A 20,598-nucleotide genomic window follows, 5' to 3' on the forward strand; every position below is an offset into this window, starting at 1 on the left:
CTAGTGCAGTCTTAGCCAATAAATAAATCATGTATCTCATCCAAAGCAATTTTAACTTTAAACCATCAACCTATCTCTGATCCACCCCAGAGGAGTGCACCGATATACTAGGCTCACTACCCATCACGATCCTACAGTTCTACATAAAACTATAAAAGATTTCAAGGCTTGACCACGGGGCTCACTACGGGAGACATTCCTACACGTCTAGTTATGGGTGATGATAATAAATTAATTGCTTGAGAAATGTGTATGTATATAAGAGTACTTCTTTGTTTTTATTTACATGTCATATCAGATTTATTCTAAATCAAATTTGTCCAACTTTAACCAATTTTATAGAAAAAATAATAACTTTATAATACCAAATTTGCTACGTTGAATCCACCATAAAATATATGTTGATAGTTCATATATTGGTTAGTATACTTGTTGCTCTATTTTTCTATAGATTTGGTCAAAGTTAGTCTTAGCCAAGTTGGTTAGTACGATCTTTCTTGTACCAAGCTTTGGGCTTTTGTAGGTAACAACTTAAACACGATTAAAACATATTGTTGGGATGTTTACACTTTAGAGTACATAAATAGGAGGCCATATAATTATTTTAGAGTATATTATTAAAGTTACATGTTTAATACACACCATCATACTCTTGCCATGTGCCAAGCAAGCCATAAGATTGGTAGACACTAGCACGAGTCTACGGACATTATTAGCGCAGAAGACGCCCTGTCCTGTGGCCGGCTTGATACCACGCTCCATCCCGTGGGTGTTTCAGTTCATTATCACACGCGTAACAATGCTCCAGGTCTTCACCTTTGGCTTCCGTGTCCATCCTCATACGCCCACCTGCGACCATTTCCATGTACATGAACCTGATCGATGTTTTAGACAACAAAATTACTCCCGAAAGAAATGAACAAAAACAAATGAGCGAGGAGACTAACCAACTTGATCTTCCTTTCCTTCCAAGGAGCGAAAGCACGTCAGAGTTTTCAAGTCTCGTAGATTCAGCTCTGCGAAGAACAGCTGCCCTCATAACCATCTTGCTGCTTTGCCCTTGCGGTGAAGTTGACATGGCCGTAGTTACCACTACCTTCAAACATGTAACTGCTCACGCTGGCCTTTACAAGTTCATACTTCACCTGATGATTAGATATATGCACAAAGTACAAAACATGTTACCTGAAAGTCAATTCTGTAATGATCAATGACCGGTTTATCGACCGACAAAACATCGATAAATGGTGGTTTATATATATACATACATACATCGTTGCTTGGATCATCGTTATGACATCGCAGCGCGATCTCTGCAAACTCAGTGGCCTGACGAACGGCGAACCGAGGCTCTACGCTGTAGTCAGGTGGGTACATATCATACCCCAGATCACCGGAGATGGGAGGCTCGTCATCTTGAATCGGTTGGAATGATGCATCCATGGAAGGACTTGCTGTGCAGCTGCTTTTAGCATTGTAGCATGCTGCTGCTAGCTCTCGATTCACAGGAGGTGGCAGTGGTCCATATTCGCCGAAAGAAAAGGTTCTGAAAAAAAGAGAGAGATCATTACGCATGTTACATCACTGCGAACTTGACACTAGTCTACATCAAGAGGGCTAGTTAGCCTGAGAAATGATAGCGGGATTCAGTTACTGCTGACCTTACTAGTGGAGTGTAACCGTCGGGTGGAATACTACATGACCCGGGAGATGTAGGCGAGTCAGGCTCCTCATCGTCATCCACCAGTAGTGTGCCAGCAGTACTGATGTTGCTCCGCCTGGTGCATCAATCATGGCGTGCAAATTAAAGGTCTCGTCGACAGTTCGAAAACAACGAAAGAGAAGGGACGACTGGCCAGCAGCTAGCTAGCTATCATCTCAAATTTTTCACTTACAGAGAAAGAGTGAGAGGAGCTGGAGCGGCAGGCGGTGGCGAGAGCGATGAGGCGCCGCCGCAGCTGGCACCATGGCCTGATGGCAGAATCTGCATAGCCGCCATCGTCCTCTCTTGCACGAGGGCACCCTCCTGCCCCAACTCAGTGCTATGGTGGTCTCTCCGGCCACCAGGTGCGGAAGCAGCAGCAGCAGCCGGGGTCGATATCGATGTCCTTGGCTTGTCCATCGATCACGGCGACTAGTCCAACACGATTACCCCAATTAACAAGCTGCAGAATATAATTAACTGGGAGCGGTCATTATATATAGCCACATATATATATATGTAGTAATCACAACCGCAAGCGGTTGAGCTCACTTCATTGCATCAGCTAGCGTGTGACTGACAATACCGTAGGTCGTCGTCAATGGCGGGCGGCTCTGACGAGTACTACGACGCCCTCATCCTCATGAGGAGGGTCGCCGCCGCCGGCGGCAACAGGCTCGCCACCGTGCCGCCGGACTCGGCGGACCCCTTCGCCAGAGGGCCCTGCTCCGCCGACGACTTCAACCGCAACAGCGCGACCAACCAGCTCAATACCCGCGCCAGGATGGCCGCGGCTCAGATGGTACGCGCTGATGATCTGATCGATCAATAGCTCACCTAACTATTTATATATGTATATATATATATATCCTATATATATATATATTAGGATTAGGACTAGCTAATGAACGATTCTGCGCCGTGCGTCGAGCAGGGCATCGCGACGCTCTCGGACATCAGCGGCATCGACACCCACGCCTTCGACCGCACGGTGCTGGACGCAGGAGACAGGAGGCTCTACTTCCACGTCGCCTACAGCGGCAAGATGCCGTACAAGACCAAGAGGTTCTTCTTCGCGGAGCTCGTCGGGAACCGCGGGCCAGAGCGGGTCACCATAGTCATCAAGCTGCGGGGAGGGAGAAAGCATTACTACTGCTGCTAATTGGCCGTCTTTATTAATACTACATGAATGCTGGCTTGCCGGACTGAAAAAAATGGGCTAATTCTCTCTCTCTCTCTTTTTCGTTCTGTTAATCGATCTGGACAGATCACACGGTCAGTAACTGCACCTTCTGCACGGGGATGTGGCACCCGACTGCCGGCGGCTTTACCGGATACACGGGCTAGCTATATAGAGCTAGCTACCTACTATGTGTTGCTCCAGCAGGTACTACGTCGTCCACAAATTGTTAGCATGTTTAGCACAAATCTAAGCTATATTATTCACACATCGATCTTAATCGTATTTTTTTGTTGGATTGATAAATAGGACCAACTAATAAAGTGCTCGTGCCGGGCTTGTGGATCAGCTAAAGCTATGACTAGGGACGGGAAACAGATAATTGTTTAGCATACTCCATCCGTCCCATGAAGACTATTCGTTTAGAAAATTTCAGATATATTACCAGTAGTGGAAAATAACTATATTACCCTCAATTAACTATAGCATTTGTGATTGAACACCGTACTGTTTATTTGATTCTCTACATTCTCAATAAATGCAAATGCATTGCAACCTGAAAAGTAACTTCTACTTACCTTTCTCTATGCAATTATTTCTCGGTATTTGATATTATTTTATTTAGATGAACACTCTTTGTGGATAAAATTTAAAGGCTAAACGAACAATTTTTGTAGGACGGAAGGAGTAGAAAATTTAAGAATCAAGCTGGAAAAAAGAATGCACCGAATTTTATACGTTTATGGTCATTACCACCACTAGCTACGACTCGAGAGAGGATTACCATAAGCTTTTTATTTATTTAAATTCACCGGATGCATGGTGTTCCATCCGATCCATATGTTACTCTTCAGTTTGTTAAAATTGAAGAACTAGTACTTTGCCCAAGCTAGCAGAGGGTCAGCTAATGATATAGTTAGTTTGTTTGTTGTTTTTCCTGACGTCCAATTTGAAGAATTACAAACATAATAATAATAATAATAATAATAATAATAATAATAATAATAATAATAATAATAATTAAAAAAAAAACGGAGGGAGAGAGAGATGCACTGGCCGATGGCTGGGTTCGCACCATCGGCCACGAGGGCGCACCTGGGGAGGACGACAGTGCCGTGAAAACAAACAGATTGATCTAGATACATATTGTGGCTATTTCATTCAACGCAGGACAACTCGTACGGCGGATCCGAATCAGAAATTGGGGGAAGATGCTGGTGGGGAAGGAGATGAGCTAGCTGACCTGTGTGCCGAACTAGCAGATCGCACAGGTAGCAGGGCGCCGCCGCGATGTCGGCAGCGGCCAGCGCGGATGGGACGCGCGGTAGCCGATCGAGGGCTTCAATAATAGACCGCGGTGGCAGTGGGATGGTGACTGGTGAGGAACGGAGATAGCACAGGTAGCAGGGCGATAGGTGGGGCGGCGACGGGCACCTCCCCTGCCTTTCCTCTTATAGATGAGGGGTGGGCTCGCAGCCGCGCCGACTTGCTTGGGACTCGGACACAGAATCCGTCCGCCGCACGGAGATGGTTGCAATTGCAAGGCACGCCGCGCGTGAGAGTGAAGCAGGGTGTGGGGCTGAGGCCTGGAAGATAGGCTGGCCCAATTGAGTTCGTGGTCTTCAAATCCCGACCCACAATCTTGTGGGATTGATCGAGCCCATGGAGGAAGACTTTTTTCTTTATTTTCAAAAAAATAAATGCACGCTTCAAGGCAGAAGTAGGCTATAACTCACCATTCCAAATGAAGGTGGCGATGGAGGAGGGTCCTGTTGAGGTGGTGTGGTCACCTACACAAGGATAGGAGTCCTCGGGTATGTGATGACCCAAGGATCTTCCTTCACGCACCAGCTCTGAGCCTTTGTACCCTTTTGGCCAAGATCTAAGATCTGGTTCGAGTGCTGGTGGATATATTCTTGAGTATGATCTTGGATGTAGAGTTGGAGGATCCATCCACTTCGTGAAAGTGACAGTTTACTTCATCAAGGTAATAGTGCAAATGTGGTTAATGTTAGTCGTATAAAATGATGGAGCAAGAAAGATCAAGGCAATACTGCTGGTTACACATTGAGAGCTGTTAGGAGTCACATATCCTAGCACATATGTGAGTGGCTATGAAGGCATTACAGAAGCCCAAACAAACTGAGCATGTGGTTGAAGAAGAAATGAAAAGATATAACAAGAAAAAAGATTATATTTTTAAACTGTATATCCAAATCAAAATCTATTTTTTATCGAATACACAAGAGAGTTGTGCATCTTTGTATTAAGATAGAAAAAGAGTTTTACAACGCGCTAGAGCGATCTAAATCAAAATCTAATTGCACCACTATATTTGTTACGAAGAAATCTTCAAAATAAGATGACACTTGAATATGTTTGGATGATTTTTTTGGTGGAACATTTTTTTATGAACGTAGAACAATTTTTTTATGAACCGGGATAAAAAATTGTTCAGCTCTATATGATAGCTCAACCGCACGCAACCTGGATTATTTCTGACACGGGGGCCACTCTTCCCCCCGGTTACCATAAGGCCGCCTCCAATGGTTGAGCTAGTGCACTGGCTCTAAGCTTGTCCACCTTATACAAGAGATAATAAAAAATATTACCCCTCTATTGGTTTATCTTATAGCATATTGTTCAAAGCATCTTGGGTTCTATAACCTCTCTCTCATTAATAAAGTGGATTGTCCATTTTTCTCTATGAGCTAGCTCTTGAAGAAGAGATAGTACACTCTCTCTCTTTTCACATTATTTTTCTTCCATGTAAGCAAAATGATGAGTTGGACTTCTATGAGCTAGCTAGGTAGCTTTATTTGAGGAGGCCTAAGGCCTCCTTAGGAAGGAAGGAATCCAATAAACCCAAAACTCTCCCGGGTTTGGGCCGATTGATGCCTTCAGCCCACAACGCATAGTCTCTGTCGCTATCTGGCACGAGGGTCCTCCATCCCCCCGCCTAAACCCTCACCGCTCCCATTCGACCTCGCCGTCTCCCGCCATGAGCGCCGCCGAGACCGCCCCAGCCGTGGAGGATGGTGGCAAGGAGCTCGTCTGCCCGCTCTCCAACTGAAGCGTCCCCCATCAGGGAAGACTTAAAAGTGATGCTTTATCAGTCCCAGGAGGCTGATAACACTTCTATTACATCAGATGGTACATCACCGTACAACTCTACGCGGTAATGGGCAGTGAAACGCCATTATCGTGAGGATTACAACTAAAACCCACACTACTACACTAGCTACGAAAAGAGGGTCATCAGAGTCTTGTGCCATGCGGAACTCCAGCGGTGGCCCTAACCACAGGCAAGACTGGGTGCAGGACGAAATTAAACCCTACTCGACGTCTTCGGGGAGGTAGTCTGGATCTTCTGCTGTAAAAAGTAAGAGTGGGGTGAGTACAAACGTACTCAGCAAGTCCAATCACACCCACGGAGGGGGGGTATAGCAGAAACCAATGCACAGGACAATCCAAGGATAAGGTCATGGTTCATTTGCGGAAAATTCGGTTGTATGCAAAGGTTCATTTTAAAAAAACATTTTCAAAACAAGTTTTCTAGTACCAAGGAGCACATGATGTTGATTCACACAGGATCCAAGTTTTAAGCTGCTACCGGACTCCCCGTCCGCCGTAGCACACGGCACAACTGCCGGACACTTTCCAAACAACCCACACCAGTCCAACCATTCCTAGAGAGAAACACTAGTTATGTGACCATACTGTAACTTGCCCAATACCGTGGGCACGGCTATTCGAATAGATTTTAACTCTGCAGAGGTGTGCAACTTTACCCACAGGTGGGGTACCACAGCACGATCACCTTAGTGTCGGTGCAGATCCCAACAAAGCCATTACCCACCTTAGCTAGACCTGACTAGCCACCACGGGATCCATCAAGAGGTTATTCGACCTATCTCCGAGGTTTAACCGGGGCATAAGTCACACCGGGCTTATCCCTTTTCCTTGATCACCCGTTGCTCCCAGCTCTCCTGATGGCTATCAGACTAACTAGTGGGTTTTATGCTAAGCCGTTGCCCATACAATGGTCAAGTGGTTTGCACGACAGGAAGCTAGGTGAGATGACACATCAACTCGGTCCTTAGGGTGACAAGATGGATATCTTCCTTCCTTGCCCAACCACACAGGTACGAGCACACCAACGGCAATTCTCACAGAAATGCCATCCATCCCATCCAACTCATTTTTCGAAACCACCTTTTACCTCTTCCCACACACACACACGTTTTTATTTATAAAACAGGTGGTCAAGGAATAGTCATCACAAAACAAGGGGTGGTTATCGCAAAACAAGGGTGGCTATCCTACCATGTTTTCTCACGCGAAAACGTGCATTTTTATAAAACAGGCCAACGGGTTGCGTTTATAAAAACTAGGACAGAAACATGCATCAAAGGGCGGGATTGAACTATTGCCATCTTCAAATCTTTGCGGGAGGTCCTGATCGAAGCAGTCCCTCGGGTTCGGGGCCGCAAAACTGGTCTTCGTTCACTTTGCTCGCAGTCGGGTTCTCCCTCGTTCACACCGTGTTCTACGACGCATACAAACAAGCGCACAATCAGGCGAGAGGATTAAAAGCTTTTATCGTTGAGCTCGAATCAGAAACAATTTAGTTATGGGGATAGGAGAAATATTTCTAGGTGGTTTCCTAATGACATGACCAAAACTATGCTAGAAAGGGTGTGGTAAAGTTTCAGGTCGATCGGAGATCGTTTGGCGCATAAAATGATAGGTTCTATAAAGGTTTAAGGGTTAAACAAGGAGTCAGGGACCTGTTTGTAAATGTTTTAGAGGAGGCAGGGCTTGGTTATAACTCCAGAAAGTACTTGGGGTATACTAGAAAGGTGTAGGGACCTAATTAAAATTAAGTTTATGAGACGGGGGTTTTGGTTTTCCTGAATAGCTAAAAGCAGAAGGGCCTATAAGCAAAAGTGGCGCAAGGGGGGTTCTTTTTAGAGAAAAGGGAGAGGGCCAGGGGGTTTTGTGGCAAACTGCCACCTTCTTCCTCCTCTCCCCACGGGAAACAGAGGAGAGGGGGTGGGGGCGCTCGGCGCCGATTCCCGGTGCCCGGGGCGCGGCGGCGGCCGGGGATAGGGGCAAAAGAGTGGGGAAGGCGAGGGGATTCCATCCCCTTCCTCACCTTGAGCTAGGGTGGAGCGTGGAGGGCGGGCCACGGCGGGCGGCGGCAGAGCTGTGGGCGGTGGCGGCGCTGAGAGCTTGGGGAGGGGGCGCGCGGTGGCGAGGGCGATGGTGGTGGCCGGGGCTGCGCGAAGGCCCTACTTATAGGTCGGGGAAGGCGGTGGAGGGGGGTGGCCGCGCCGGTGGCCGGTGCGGAGCGCCATTAATGGCGCTTCGGCCGTTTGTTTGCGTCGTGACGCGGCGTGCGGCGAGGCGTGGGCGTCGAGGCGTCGTCGGGCACGTGGGGGAGAGGCTGTGCGAGCACAGGGCGATGGCGCGAGCGGCGAGGGCGGGATGCGGCAGCTGCAGCCGGCACGGCGTGCAGCGCGGCCACGCGGTGCGTGTGCTCGTGGGCGGGCCGGGGCGCGCGTGTCGCGTGCGGGCCGAGCTGCGGTGCGGCTGCTCTGCAGCGCACCGGGGGGGGGGGGGGCAAGGTCGGCCAGCCATGCGCGCGTGAAGGAGGGAGGCGGCTGGCGCCTGGCGCGGCGGGGTGCGGCCAGGGGGGCGCGCGTGCGGGAGCCAAGCAGGAGGGAGGAGGGGAAAAGAAGAAAGAAAAGGAAGAAAGAAAAAGAGAAAGAAAAAAGAAAGAGGGAAAAGAAAAGAAATGGGAGAGAGAGAAGGAGAGAGCAAGAAAAAGAAATAGGAAGGGGATCGCGTCGGCGCCGATCGCGGAAAGGTGGTCGCGCGTGGTCGACAGACCGCCGAGCGGTGCGGGATGGGACGGCGACGAGGGAAAAGAGGGCACAGATATTGCAAAAGGGGGGCTGGGCAGACAGCTGGAGTCGGGCGTCAGAATGGCGGCGAATCCGGGAGAGGATCAGGGTTTAGGGTTGAACGAGCTTTGACGACGAAAAGGTTTTGAACAAAAATATCTTAGCGCATAATTTGACTTGGTAATTTTCAGGGCGTCACACCAACGTCACGCTCGACCAAAGAAACCCTACCCTCGTCTCCTCCCGGGGCAAGGTCAGGAACAATCTGGAACAACACGATCTTCATCCCCTCCTTGCATTGTCGCCCTTCCCCCTCTTGCTCTTTTGATCCGGCTGATCCGATCTGGGTGCTCGCGTATGATTCTAGACGATGGGGCTCTACAACGCTAACGTGCACAACATGCACAGCGGGGCGTTCGTGCACCCTGGCTCGGGCCTCGGCGAGTCCTCAGGGTTTGGCGCCGACGCCGACCACACCGCACGAAGGTGAGGCGGATTTTTTTTGCTGTTCCTATTCCAGCCTTGTTACGCAGCATCTGATTTGAGGATCATTATGAGTTGTGTAGAAAAACTTTCAATTGCGGAAACTGCATGGTGGCACATATTGTGTTTTGTAGTTTTGTGGACTATAAGCATCTCCAAGAGACTCTTTATATCTTTAGAAATACAGATTTTAGTTAAAAATTACCTTCGAACAGCCTCTTCAGTTGGATATCTAAATATACACCTCTTCAATTTCGGATTTCTCGCTAGCTAAAGATGGAGAGCGAGAATTACTCTCTAGACTATGACAAGATATAGAAAATCTGTTGAAGAGTATAAAGATATACAAAATGATTTTTACTCAAATAACTCTCTAAATGATGATTTAGAGATGCTCTAACCAGTCTGGCTGTAAATCCGTGACTCTGTGAATGTAACTGTATTAAAAAAACCTGCAACAGGCTTGTGTTTTTTACAAAGAAAAATCTGCAGATGATTCTATTAATAGATCTAATTAGTTAAGGTACCACTTTTGAGTTTTGTACACTCCGTGGATGGCAGTGTTTCACACTTTCACTTCTGTCTGGTTGTGATAATGGGAAAAAGGCAAGGCCTAATAGATTTTTTTTTGGCTCCTAAACAAAATACTTTGTTCTGTTCAAGAATATACTAGAGGAGTGCTGATTTGTTGCTGCAATGTAAACTGAACAAACAATTCGAAAATTGAAATACATAAAACAAAATATCACTGAGTCATTCTGTATACATGATGATTGGGCTTCTCCTTTGTCCATGCCTGCAATGAAAAGTCACTATTTGCACCAAATCATGCTACTAAAGACTACAATGAGAACTCTACGCGCAAATGTCATCATCAGGCATATATATTATCCCTAAATTTTAACTGTTTATGATGTTCACTAACATTTCTGGAAGCAAAGTACTAAATCTAACATATACCCTTCCTTAACTAACACTTTTCTTCATTGCATATGGGTAGGGGGCTAGCTTCTTGTTGTGAAGCAGGAGGAAGAGAACTCCCTGAAGATCTTCCTTTTAGGCAGGAGGCCGTTGCATACCAGTTGGAAGATCTACAAATTTCCTCACCTCTCGATCATGACATACTATAAGTTTATGCTAAATTCTCATGAAGCAATCCCTGTTTTCTTGCCTTCGCAATGACATCACGCCAGTTAATATTTGAAATGCAAATACTTTGTCTGACAATCTGAAGAAATTTCAAATACTACTCCTTGAAAGAATGAAATGCAACAATTTTTTGTATATTCATAATGCAAATAGAACTGGAGTTTGAACCACTAATTAAACAGTTGCTTGGTGATATCCCAGTAACTTAGTAAATTCACCAAGATACCTATATTCCATCCATCTTTATTGTTTCCTTCTATGTAAACATTTTTCTTAAGGAAAAAAATTACGAGGCACACGGTGTACACGAAGAAAAGGGTGAACACACACTCTAACAATACATTTGCATAAAAATCATGGTTGTCCAACACTCATGTGGCTCGGTTTGGCTTTTATCTGTATTGTGTTTAGAGTTCATTCAATGACTAGCTGACCACTCTATGTTCGTCAAAAGGAAATTTGAAGCTAATACTCTTGTTGGCCAGGAAGACGAAAAGTGAGCTCTGGTACTCTTGGACTTCTTCTTAATACATATAACAGCCAGTAACCAATCGGGCACTAATGTGTTACAATAATTTATCCACACCACAAAGAAGTTCCAACATTCTTATAATTTTTAAAACTCATGTTATTCCTCTATAGTACAAATTTTAATGTGCCATTGTTAAATGAGGTTAGGGTTGCATATCTAGTTACAAGCATACCATTGTTAGGGAAATTAGCTCTATCCTGCTCGATCACTTCAACTTGCAACCTGCACTATTTGACTAGATCTTTCCTAACTGATAACTGACAAGCAATTGTGGCTCATGATTGGTGTAGCAGGCCAGAAAACAGTAGCATCCTTGTGGCAGAGCCTTATTCTCCAGCATCTCCATCATCATGTCCCCCACCTGCTGTGTACTTCTCTCCACTAAGGTTGGTAATTGAACATGCCCTTCCTTTTCCGGTATTATCATTTCTCAGCTTGAAGCCTTGAACCCGTTTTAATTTGTATCTCTGTGGTCTAGTGAGCTCTATTATGGAATCTATTTACTTAAGGATTTTATCTTAGTCTTTTTGTGCATCCTCAACCTTCAGCACCTATAAGCCACCGCCCACAATGCCTGGACATCGAGAGTTGTACTATGATGACCTCATGGTCAAATTCACAATTTGTGCTATGGAAGCATTCAATTCAGTTTAAGATAAGGAGCCTAATTTGGAGTATCAATCGATTAAGTTTGCAGAAAGCTCGGTAGAACATCACAACAATGAAGCAAACAATGAAGTATGTCACAAGTCACTAAACTTTATATTAATTAATCAATGAACGTTGCACTTTGTCTTATATTGAATTTATTTAGAACTTCTGCACCTTGTGATGTGAGTTGTCTTGTTCTGATTTGCCACCCTCCATCGATCTTACATTCAGCCACTGAGATATTGTCGGTTGTCACATGTGAGTATAGGTGAGGATATTGTGTGGCGAAAGGCTTTCTGTCCAACCAGCTGTCATTGCCAATACTCACAACTGTCATTGCTCTGTAAAAATGAATTAGTAACATTATCCACGGTGGTGTTGGCTTATTCACTTTATTTGTCCCCAAGACGTTTACCATTGACATACACTGTTTTATTGATCCATCTTACCCAACGGAAGTTTGGTTGTGTCAATCTTGTGTAAAAACTTTTAAGAGCAAACTGATGTTTTGCTGCTTTATATTTTTTATCCCTAAACCACCTTCAGTTAGCGCCAGTCACGCAGTTTTCCCATGCTACCATGCAGATACAGACAATCCCAAGATACTGTATCAAAAGCTTCATAAAGTTTAGTTTGAGGATGGCAGCTTTCTAGTTTTCCTTTGTTTGCAACACTGAAATAGGTCTGGAGCATACATGAAGATGTCTGCTATGCATCTTGTCTTTACAAAGCCAGTTTGCTCTTGGTCCACCAAATTTTTAATTTTCATTTGGAGTCTTGCCGAGAGGACTTTCGTTACTAATTTAACTGGGTAATTTAACAGAGAGAATGAGAGATCGGTCGATATGAGTCCGGAGCGCAAGATTCTTTGTTTTTTTTAACTGCGCAATTACGGCCTGCTCTATATTCCTTTATTGCTTACAACCTGATCTCATGAACCACAGATTAGGTGCGTTCTTCAAGTCATCATGCTACCTAACCAAATGTTCCATCAGCATCACAGGTGTAAAGATACTCCATGACACCATACTGCAGGCATCCTGACAATCCAAAGATGACCAAGAACTCATCACGACTTATATATGCCACAAGCATGCATCAGATCTGGTGAATTCTACTGATTGAGAGGTATCCACTCCAGCTCCAGGTCCACCTCCCCGGACTCGACGTTCTGTAGCTTCAACGAGACCTCCTGCTTCACCTTGCCATTGACGACATTGACGGGGCTGTCCCTGGCCAGCGCATTGTCCGGGGACTTGAGCCACTTGCCGATCTGCATGTCTGCAAGCAGGTCAGCGTCACCGAACGCAGTCGCTGCACTAATCATCGGCTGCAGGTCAATCTCAGCCTCGCCCATTTTGTCGTCCTTCGATAGCATGTCATGGTCAAACACTTGCTGGTTGCAAAAGGGATAAAAAGAGTTTATGAGATGTCTTTATAAATGTAATTTTGAATCCAAAGTTTATGGTCAAGAAGTTTGTGCCAAGGAGTCTAACAAGCTTGAGAGGTCCATATTGCTGAGGAACTGACAGCTTAAGTTCTTCATTCCAAACAGGATTTAGATTACGTTTAACCACTGATGTCTTTGCTTTCTGCAGAGAACAATAGTGTCATCAATTAACACGAATACATGATCTGAAAGAGATGAGGGTAAACAATCAGGAATCTATCTGACGAGGATTGCTCAAACTGGTGAAATGCAATACCTGCTGCCCTAGGATCAGTACAACATAGGGGTCACTACTTATCAGGTCTCTTACAGCTAATTTAGTCCCTCTTATTACTTTAACTTTTAGTATTCCAATAAACTCAACCATGCCAGCCTGCAAAATAAATAAACCAAACGATGCTAAAAAGGACATATTGCAAGTAAAATTGGCTATCTTATATGGCTAAATTTGTAATTTCAGATCAAGTCAAACACTGTTGAAACTTACAGAATGAGAAGCATTGCTGCCCATATGTTTTCGAGAGTAGGTAGCCTCTAAAGAGCTCTTACTAGAAACTATCCGTAGGCTTGGCTTCAGAAATTCTTGCAACTCATACTTTGACCTGAGAGGTTGCAAAAACTAACAGCGTTCAGAAGATACCATATCAGGTAAAGGCTTTAATTGCATATAGGAAGCCCACTAATTTATACATTGGTGGGATGGCAAGATATTTAAAATGAACTTGTAAAAATGTAAATTAGCTACTCCATATTTCAAACTGAATGACTACCTGTTCTCAGGTATAGTGGTTGGGACAAAGGACATCGCTTCTCACATTTCAAACTGAATACTAGGTAATGTTGTCAAAAACTGAAATTAATAACTCATTGCTAGAATTGCAATTTCTTGTAAGACTTCCCAAGCAAATATTTGCTTATATAAAAACTCGAGTGGCGGGGGAAAACCGCCCCCACGGCATTGCTTATCATGTGCCATTTACCTGATGAAATCAGCTCTCTCTTCCTGGCTAGAATCTGGATGCGGTTTGTGATAGCCCTCTGGAATAAATGCTTCATATATAGAATTGGCGTAAGAGTTTCCACCAACTTCTATCATCGAGTTAATTTCATCATCACTCCATTGATCTAGAGTGATTGACAAAACCTGTTTCAAGCAGATGTTTGTTTCAGTCAGAATTCATTCATACTACTGTGGTGCATAACAATCATGAACAAGGTGTTGTGTATTTCCTGTTGTGATTTTAAATGTATAGCAACATCTTGCCGTTCAAAATGTTCTTCTATTAATAAGCCTGCCGTAAAACTTACTGCAATATGAAAACCTCAATAACATACTATGATTGCAACAATTAACATTATTCTAGTTGCAATGAATGACCTTTGAAACATGTGTGCCAAGGCTTCTGTGAACACCAGAGCATTTTAGGCATATGAATACTCCAATGTTAGCCGATCTGCAGGTGCAAAGAAAGTTGTCGTGCAAGGAGTCAAGTAGTCAACAAATCAAAGATGTCGGTATAAGATTGACCACTAACTATACACAACACTGGGGCAGTGCAGAATTACCCAAAAAAATGACAACCAGGCTAATTCTAATACTGAGATATATGTCCCGGTGCTACTTCATATCAAGTCTTGACATGGGAGGACGTACTAGCAATTTGAAGTCAAGAGTACTTACGCCCATTTGGGATCAGGTGCACTGCAGTCAGCACATATGCGGTTATCGCTCTTGTGCAGCAACTCTCTGAGCTTCGTCATCTTATCTGAACAAATATAATGTGTGAGCTACAATACAATGTGTGACAAGCCCACAATGGATCTGAACAAACTGTTAGAACAAGTAGCAAATGCTAAGAAACCGTATGGCTTTGTCTCTGATTAGCAATTGATGTTCAAGTAAACACACTAAGGTAAGCATCACTGAACAAAAATGTGAATCTTCCTCAGTTCAACTCCGCTTCATCCAAGAAATTGCTTTCAGTTTCAGGCGCGGCAAGGGAACAGTGCAGTTCTGAAGACGGGTAAGGCCGTAAGAAAGTCAATGCAGCTTCGCATCACCTGAGGCAGCCCTCCTGCTCTTAGCACCGTCTCCGCTGCTCATCTTCGCCGGCGCCGCCGCGAAGCTCTGGCCTCCAGCTCCACAAATGTCACTCGACACTGCAGAAGCGATTGGAAACAAGTAAACAACCACGAGGCTATCTTCGCGCAGAATGAAGAGGGCTCTGACCAAGAAATCAAGATGCGACTGAGAAGAATTCCCCAATTCCTGAAGCGGCAAGAAGTGGATTTGATGGCGAACTGTAGCTCCCGGTTCTCCTGGCTGCGTGCCGGGGTTTAGATCTCCAGAATTCCTCCCCCGCGTCTTCCAAGGCGACGGTCTGCCATGAGTAGAGCAGAGCACGGCACGGGGGCCTCTGTTGGTCGCCTACCAGCCTTCGGAATTTACGCATGGGACTTTGGAGGTTAGCCATAGACAATACGTGGACCAGAGAAACCGGCATGAGTGCGCTGCCGACACAGGAATGGATTTATGTTGACGTCGACTTTTTTTTTGTTGAAAATAATGCTGACAAGGACATGAGATTGAGTACATTACACATTGCACTGTCGAATGTTTCCTTCTTTTTTTTCTAAGTTTATAGTTCTGCATTACATGGTGTTTATGTGTTTTGCTGAATTTTTTGAAGTCAATTAACTCGACAGCCGGATCACTGCCAAGTTCTTCATCATGCTGAAAAGGATCTAGATAAGGTAATTAATTTAAAGTAGTTGGTCATTGTCCAATTGAACCCAGCGTGTGTCGGTAACCCCACGCCCAAGGATAATAATAATACTAATAACATCAAATCAAATATTGGTCTGATTTAGAACTGTGCATTTTAGGCATGGTCTATCCATGTTATGGAACAAGCGCAAAGCACAATAAAAACCGACACTGATACTTAAAAGTAAAAAACTTTATTACAAAATTTATATATAAAGTTTGTCTCTATCGGATCCATATGCAAAAGTTACAAATGTTCGAGTACAATTCTAAATTCAAATTACAAAATTCAAAAAAGGTTTTTCTTGTTCTTGCCCCTCCTTTGAAGTGCAATTGCGGTTTTACCTTTATTTTTTTAACTGTGTGATTTTGCCTTTTATTTTTTACAAGTCATTGCGATTTTGCTATTGGTCTTCCCGTATTTGCCTCTGTTTTGACTGTTGACTAGGGGTAAAATCGCATTGACTTATGAAAAATAAAGGGCAAAATCATACTGTTGGAAAAATAAGGGCAAAACTATAATTACACTTCAAAGCAGGGGTAAAAATGCAAATACCCCTCGGGACAACTATCTTTGCCGCCAATTATCGAGGGCTGGGCTCTGTTACTCGTGTGGGGATGCACTGAAACACCCATGAAATGCTTATTGCTCTGGTCATTGGATGGGGCGTCGATGGTGCGACTGATCTGTGTAGCTGTGGGTTAGAGTTGGATGAAAGAGCTTATCACCATGAATTAGTATTGACGTGAAAACATGTCGCGTCGAATACCGAGCACTGAATGTGCAGTATGTAGGGGCGTACCTTGCGGCGCCGCTGCGCGTACCGGTCAGACCGGTATGGTGGACCGGTCAGGCCGGTCTTGTCCGGGTAACCCAATGAAAATCCAACAAAAGCTCGCCCGGGAGAGACCTGTCGGGGCAGGCGCACCTTGGATTGCCCTAGGATCGGTAGGGCATTTAGAGTGCCCTCAAACGCCATAGAGACGAAGGAAGAATAGCATATCGGGATTGGAAAAATCATGGTTTGAAGAAGGTAAAAAGTAAAAGATTGATTTGATTTTGATCAATTGGATACTCTCAATCGGCCGTATCCCGTTATATTTATATATTTATAGGGAGGGAAGGTCTTACACCATTAAAAGTCGAATCTTATACAAATCATGTGTCAAAATACAACTCCTAATTCGGATTAGGCTGTCAAAACCAGTCTGACCGGTGCGGTCTGGGTCAAGTTTTTTTAAAGTCATAACTCTCTCATCCGAACTCCAAATCGGACGTTCTATATGTGTATTTTGATCGTCTCGACAAGAGCTATGCAATGGTGAAGTCAAATTTACATTTTAGCAAAGTCATCCAAACCGGTTTGTGCAAACCGGTCTAGTCGGTCTGCATAGCCGTGCCAATTTTGATCGTCAATATATGCCTCCCTATTTTTAAGCAAAGATTTCATGCTAAAAATAAACTTCTAGACTAAAATTGTCTAAAGACAATGATGGCAATACATCAGCCATAAGTTGCTTCTCTATACTCGCTATGCATGCTAATGTAGCCGAAATAAGATTTTACTAAGTATAAATGTATGAATATGTATGAAGAAAATATTTCGACTGCTGTATCATTTAAACATATTTACCAACAGAAATCTTGATGCGGCCATGGTGGCCGATCATATAAATCATGGCTCCTTTGTGAAGCATAAGTAGGATGTTGGTATTTATAACACGGCAACCAAGGATTATACTAAAACCATAGATTAAAATCGGATATACCTGAATATGAAGTTCATGGCTCATGCATCGACGGAATAAACGATGAAGACCAATAAGACCGTTGATGCTTCTTTGGTGAGGAAGAATTCCTCCTTTGGTTGTCCTCAAACCTACTGTTTTGCTTTTGCTTAGCCATCTTCTAGTACTTATGTAGTAACTCTTCTTCTTCTTCTTCTTAGTTTTGGGGTTGTTCCCAAAATCCCCAGATGGACCGGTCGGATTGGTTTCAGGACCGGTCAGACAGGTCTTTGCAGATCCGGCACTTTTCTTTTGGTCTTGCCCCCCAGCCGAACTTATCTCTTGTTCAACTACGTCCTCACTCGAAACAAGCTCATCATTATGGACAATTTGATCCGCAGAACTAGCCGAAGTTTCATCGATAATCGGATTTTTTATATCTAATGTCAAATCTGAATTTTTATTTAATCTACCATCTTTTTTGTCATGATAGACTTGCTTAATCACCTTATGCGCCGAATTCTTTGATCAAAATGGTCATCATTTATAGGTGATGGTTAACTAATTACCGGCTCCCTGTAGATAATATAATCTGGACATAGATATCTAGAAAGAGGCGGTATACATAGATTATAATACCATGATGGACAAGAATAAAGCATGCTACAATGAGGCCCACATGGCATAGGCATATGCGATCCATGTAATGGAAATAGTATTGTCATAGGAGAATAATTCCATTGTCGATCCTGACCATGGAATCGCTGTCTTGGAGTAGATTTTGCTTGCTTGGAACTTTTAGGCCGACTAGCATCCTTGACATTGTTTTGGTTTTGGGACTTAGCCGGAAGCTCTCCATGAACAGGCTTCGACTTTTCCTTTTGATGCTTTCTACGACCTTTGACTTCAATTGTCTTCCAAATACCAATCTTAGGTTTTTTAGGTTTCACCATCTTTGTTTGGATTTATTTTTGGAAACCTCGAACAAAGAGATCAGACTGGTCTTGAAACCCGTCGGACCGGTTTTATCACAACTGGCCCCTTTATCTTTGTCTTGTTGCCCGAGCGTAGAAGCACTGGATACACTTTCTATGCTCTCACTAGGAGGTTTAGGTCAACAATTTCTGCTTGAAACGACCGAATTGTATCTTCACCAGCAACATCATAAGTTGGCAAATTTTCGCAAGAATTATTAGCCGGCTTTTCAATAGCCGATTTTTGAATAACGGGATTGGATCTACAAAATTAATCCGATCATCAACAAAATTAAGCAAACCACTTATAAAGTTAGCTATGGACTTACTGCTTTGGTAGATGTACATCCTCAACTCGTCGATGGCAGATATCTTCATCATGATGATACCTTGTTCCGCTACCCGATAACAGTGAGGAAACAATGTCTCATGGACACCCTTGCGTGGTTCTTCGTGTAATCCTTCAAGTGCCATCATACTGCTAATACTGCTAGAGTTTGATAGATCGGCCATGATAGCCAGATTCTCGTTCCCTGGTGGAGTCACCAAAAAGTATGTTGGCACGAAATCCTGTCAACACACGGAATGCACTAGAACGCGTGGGTCGCAAAAGGATCGGATAGCTGTGAGTCTGCGATGACTGTTCAGACCGGTTTCAAGGACCAATCAGGCCAATTCCCTCGGGCTTCGCTGGAATTGGATCGCCCGAGGAGGATAATAACCACACTTACATAATGGAGGATGGCTAGGTTTATGAGTAAACCAGCAAAGGGTAACCAACATACTTACATGACGAAGAACGACTAGTTTACAAGCAAACTAGAAAAGGTCGTCGAAGCTCTCGCCTGAGAGGGACCCCGTTAGGGTGTGGACATCGCCGACGTGCCTAAGGTCGACCAGCAAGCCTAGGATGCCATCTATGATTGTGGAGATCAGTAGATGAATGACAGCAAGAGATGTTTGAAGATAGATTTAGGATTTAGAGGTAAAAAGTAGGTGCATCGTAGATTTGTTCGCTTGGATGTATCTCAATTGGCCGTGACCCTTCATACATACATACATACATACATACATACATACATACATACATACATACATACATACATACATAGGGGAAGGTCTGAACCTAACAGAAGTCGAAACTTATACAAAGCATGTGTCAAAATATAAATCCCAACTCGGATTGGCCTGTTAAGACCGGCCTGATCGGCCCTCCAACCTGTCTTACCGCCTCCGGACCGGTCCGTCAGACCCAGGTGCAGGTCTTCCTAGAGCCATAATTTTCTCGTTCGGACTCCAAATTGGACGTTCTATATATGAATTTCGATTGTCTCAACGAGATCTATGCAATGGTGCAGTCCAATTTATAATTTGATAATGTTATCAAGACTTGTCTGACTGGTTTATATGACTTGTCATGACGGTTTGCCTAGATTGTCCAGCAAATCTGAATTGTGCCAAATTTGGTTGTCAACAACCTTTTATGTATTTTAGCACGGTCAAGATGTAATTGTTATGGTGTGCATTCAGCCATGGGTAGTGGACTTCATGAAGATGATTATATTCATCAAACTGCATACTTATGCTGTCTCCTAGCTTTGATGTTTGTCAAACTAGCATGGATGTGCATGGCAATGGTTGTAGTAATTCAAATTTGAGTTCTAAGTGATGCCTTTTATTATGTGTGTTTCATTGGAATAGGTAACAAGAAAATGCCAACGAGCTATAGGTAGGTAAGGAAATGCTGACATGATCTTACACCTTCCATTCTAGTTTTTTCGTCACAATGTTAGATGATGCATATCCTGAAAATAAGGAATTAATATGCAGAAACCGCTGGAACAAATTTTATTCATTTGCTAGAGAGTAGGTCTGAACAGGACACATTGGAACTGCCATAATTCCTCAAAATTTAGTTCTGATAATTTAGTTCTGATAAGGAGTATTCTTCCAATTGCGAAACCTGTTATCCCCTGTCACACATTAGCAAGAAGCATACTCCTTATTAACAATTTTTCCCTTCTTGCCTGACCAAAGGAAAGAAACAATGCAACAAGCAAATACGAACCGAAG

General features: G+C 43.9%; 3 protein-coding genes across 9 annotated transcripts; 1 reads left to right on the forward strand and 2 right to left on the reverse strand.

Moving 5' to 3' along the window:
• Nucleotides 1–561: 561 nt before the first annotated feature.
• Nucleotides 562–4,367, reverse strand: LOC112890061. 4 transcript variants are annotated; one of them, XM_025956900.1, is made up of 6 exons: nucleotides 4,126–4,367; nucleotides 1,896–2,165; nucleotides 1,662–1,778; nucleotides 1,273–1,546; nucleotides 948–1,145; nucleotides 562–849 (listed from the first exon to the last, which is right to left on the reverse strand). In XM_025956900.1, the coding sequence occupies exons 2-5, from the start codon at nucleotides 2,120–2,122 to the stop codon at nucleotides 1,011–1,013; spliced, it is 753 nt and encodes a 250-aa protein (XP_025812685.1). In that variant the 5' UTR covers nucleotides 2,123–2,165; nucleotides 4,126–4,367; the 3' UTR covers nucleotides 562–849; nucleotides 948–1,010. The 4 variants fall into 4 exon arrangements, with proteins under 4 accessions (XP_025812685.1, XP_025812687.1, XP_025812688.1 ...); XM_025956902.1 differs by having other exon boundaries at nucleotides 562–875; XM_025956903.1 differs by having other exon boundaries at nucleotides 1,269–1,546.
• LOC112890062 lies at nucleotides 2,291–4,094 on the forward strand. Its single transcript, XM_025956904.1, has 2 exons — nucleotides 2,291–2,504; nucleotides 2,637–4,094. The coding sequence occupies exons 1-2, from the start codon at nucleotides 2,304–2,306 to the stop codon at nucleotides 2,862–2,864; spliced, it is 429 nt and encodes a 142-aa protein (XP_025812689.1). The 5' UTR covers nucleotides 2,291–2,303; the 3' UTR covers nucleotides 2,865–4,094.
• Nucleotides 4,368–12,481: 8,114 nt separating the features above from the next.
• Nucleotides 12,482–15,524, reverse strand: LOC112891102 (ADP-ribosylation factor GTPase-activating protein AGD12-like). Of its 4 annotated transcripts, none has more exons than XM_025958034.1 (9): nucleotides 15,358–15,523; nucleotides 15,118–15,216; nucleotides 14,738–14,822; nucleotides 14,435–14,510; nucleotides 14,037–14,200; nucleotides 13,528–13,658; nucleotides 13,313–13,431; nucleotides 13,103–13,198; nucleotides 12,482–13,002 (listed from the first exon to the last, which is right to left on the reverse strand). In XM_025958034.1, the coding sequence occupies exons 2-9, from the start codon at nucleotides 15,158–15,160 to the stop codon at nucleotides 12,721–12,723; spliced, it is 996 nt and encodes a 331-aa protein (XP_025813819.1). In that variant the 5' UTR covers nucleotides 15,161–15,216; nucleotides 15,358–15,523; the 3' UTR covers nucleotides 12,482–12,720. The 4 variants fall into 4 exon arrangements, with proteins under 4 accessions (XP_025813819.1, XP_025813820.1, XP_025813817.1 ...); XM_025958035.1 differs by having other exon boundaries at nucleotides 13,313–13,429; nucleotides 13,544–13,658; nucleotides 15,287–15,523; XM_025958032.1 differs by having other exon boundaries at nucleotides 15,287–15,520.
• Nucleotides 15,525–20,598: the final 5,074 nt, after the last annotated feature.

Source organism: Panicum hallii, chromosome 4 (assembly GCF_002211085.1).
Source record: "Panicum hallii strain FIL2 chromosome 4, PHallii_v3.1, whole genome shotgun sequence".
Lineage (NCBI taxonomy): Eukaryota > Viridiplantae > Streptophyta > Magnoliopsida > Poales > Poaceae > Panicum > Panicum hallii.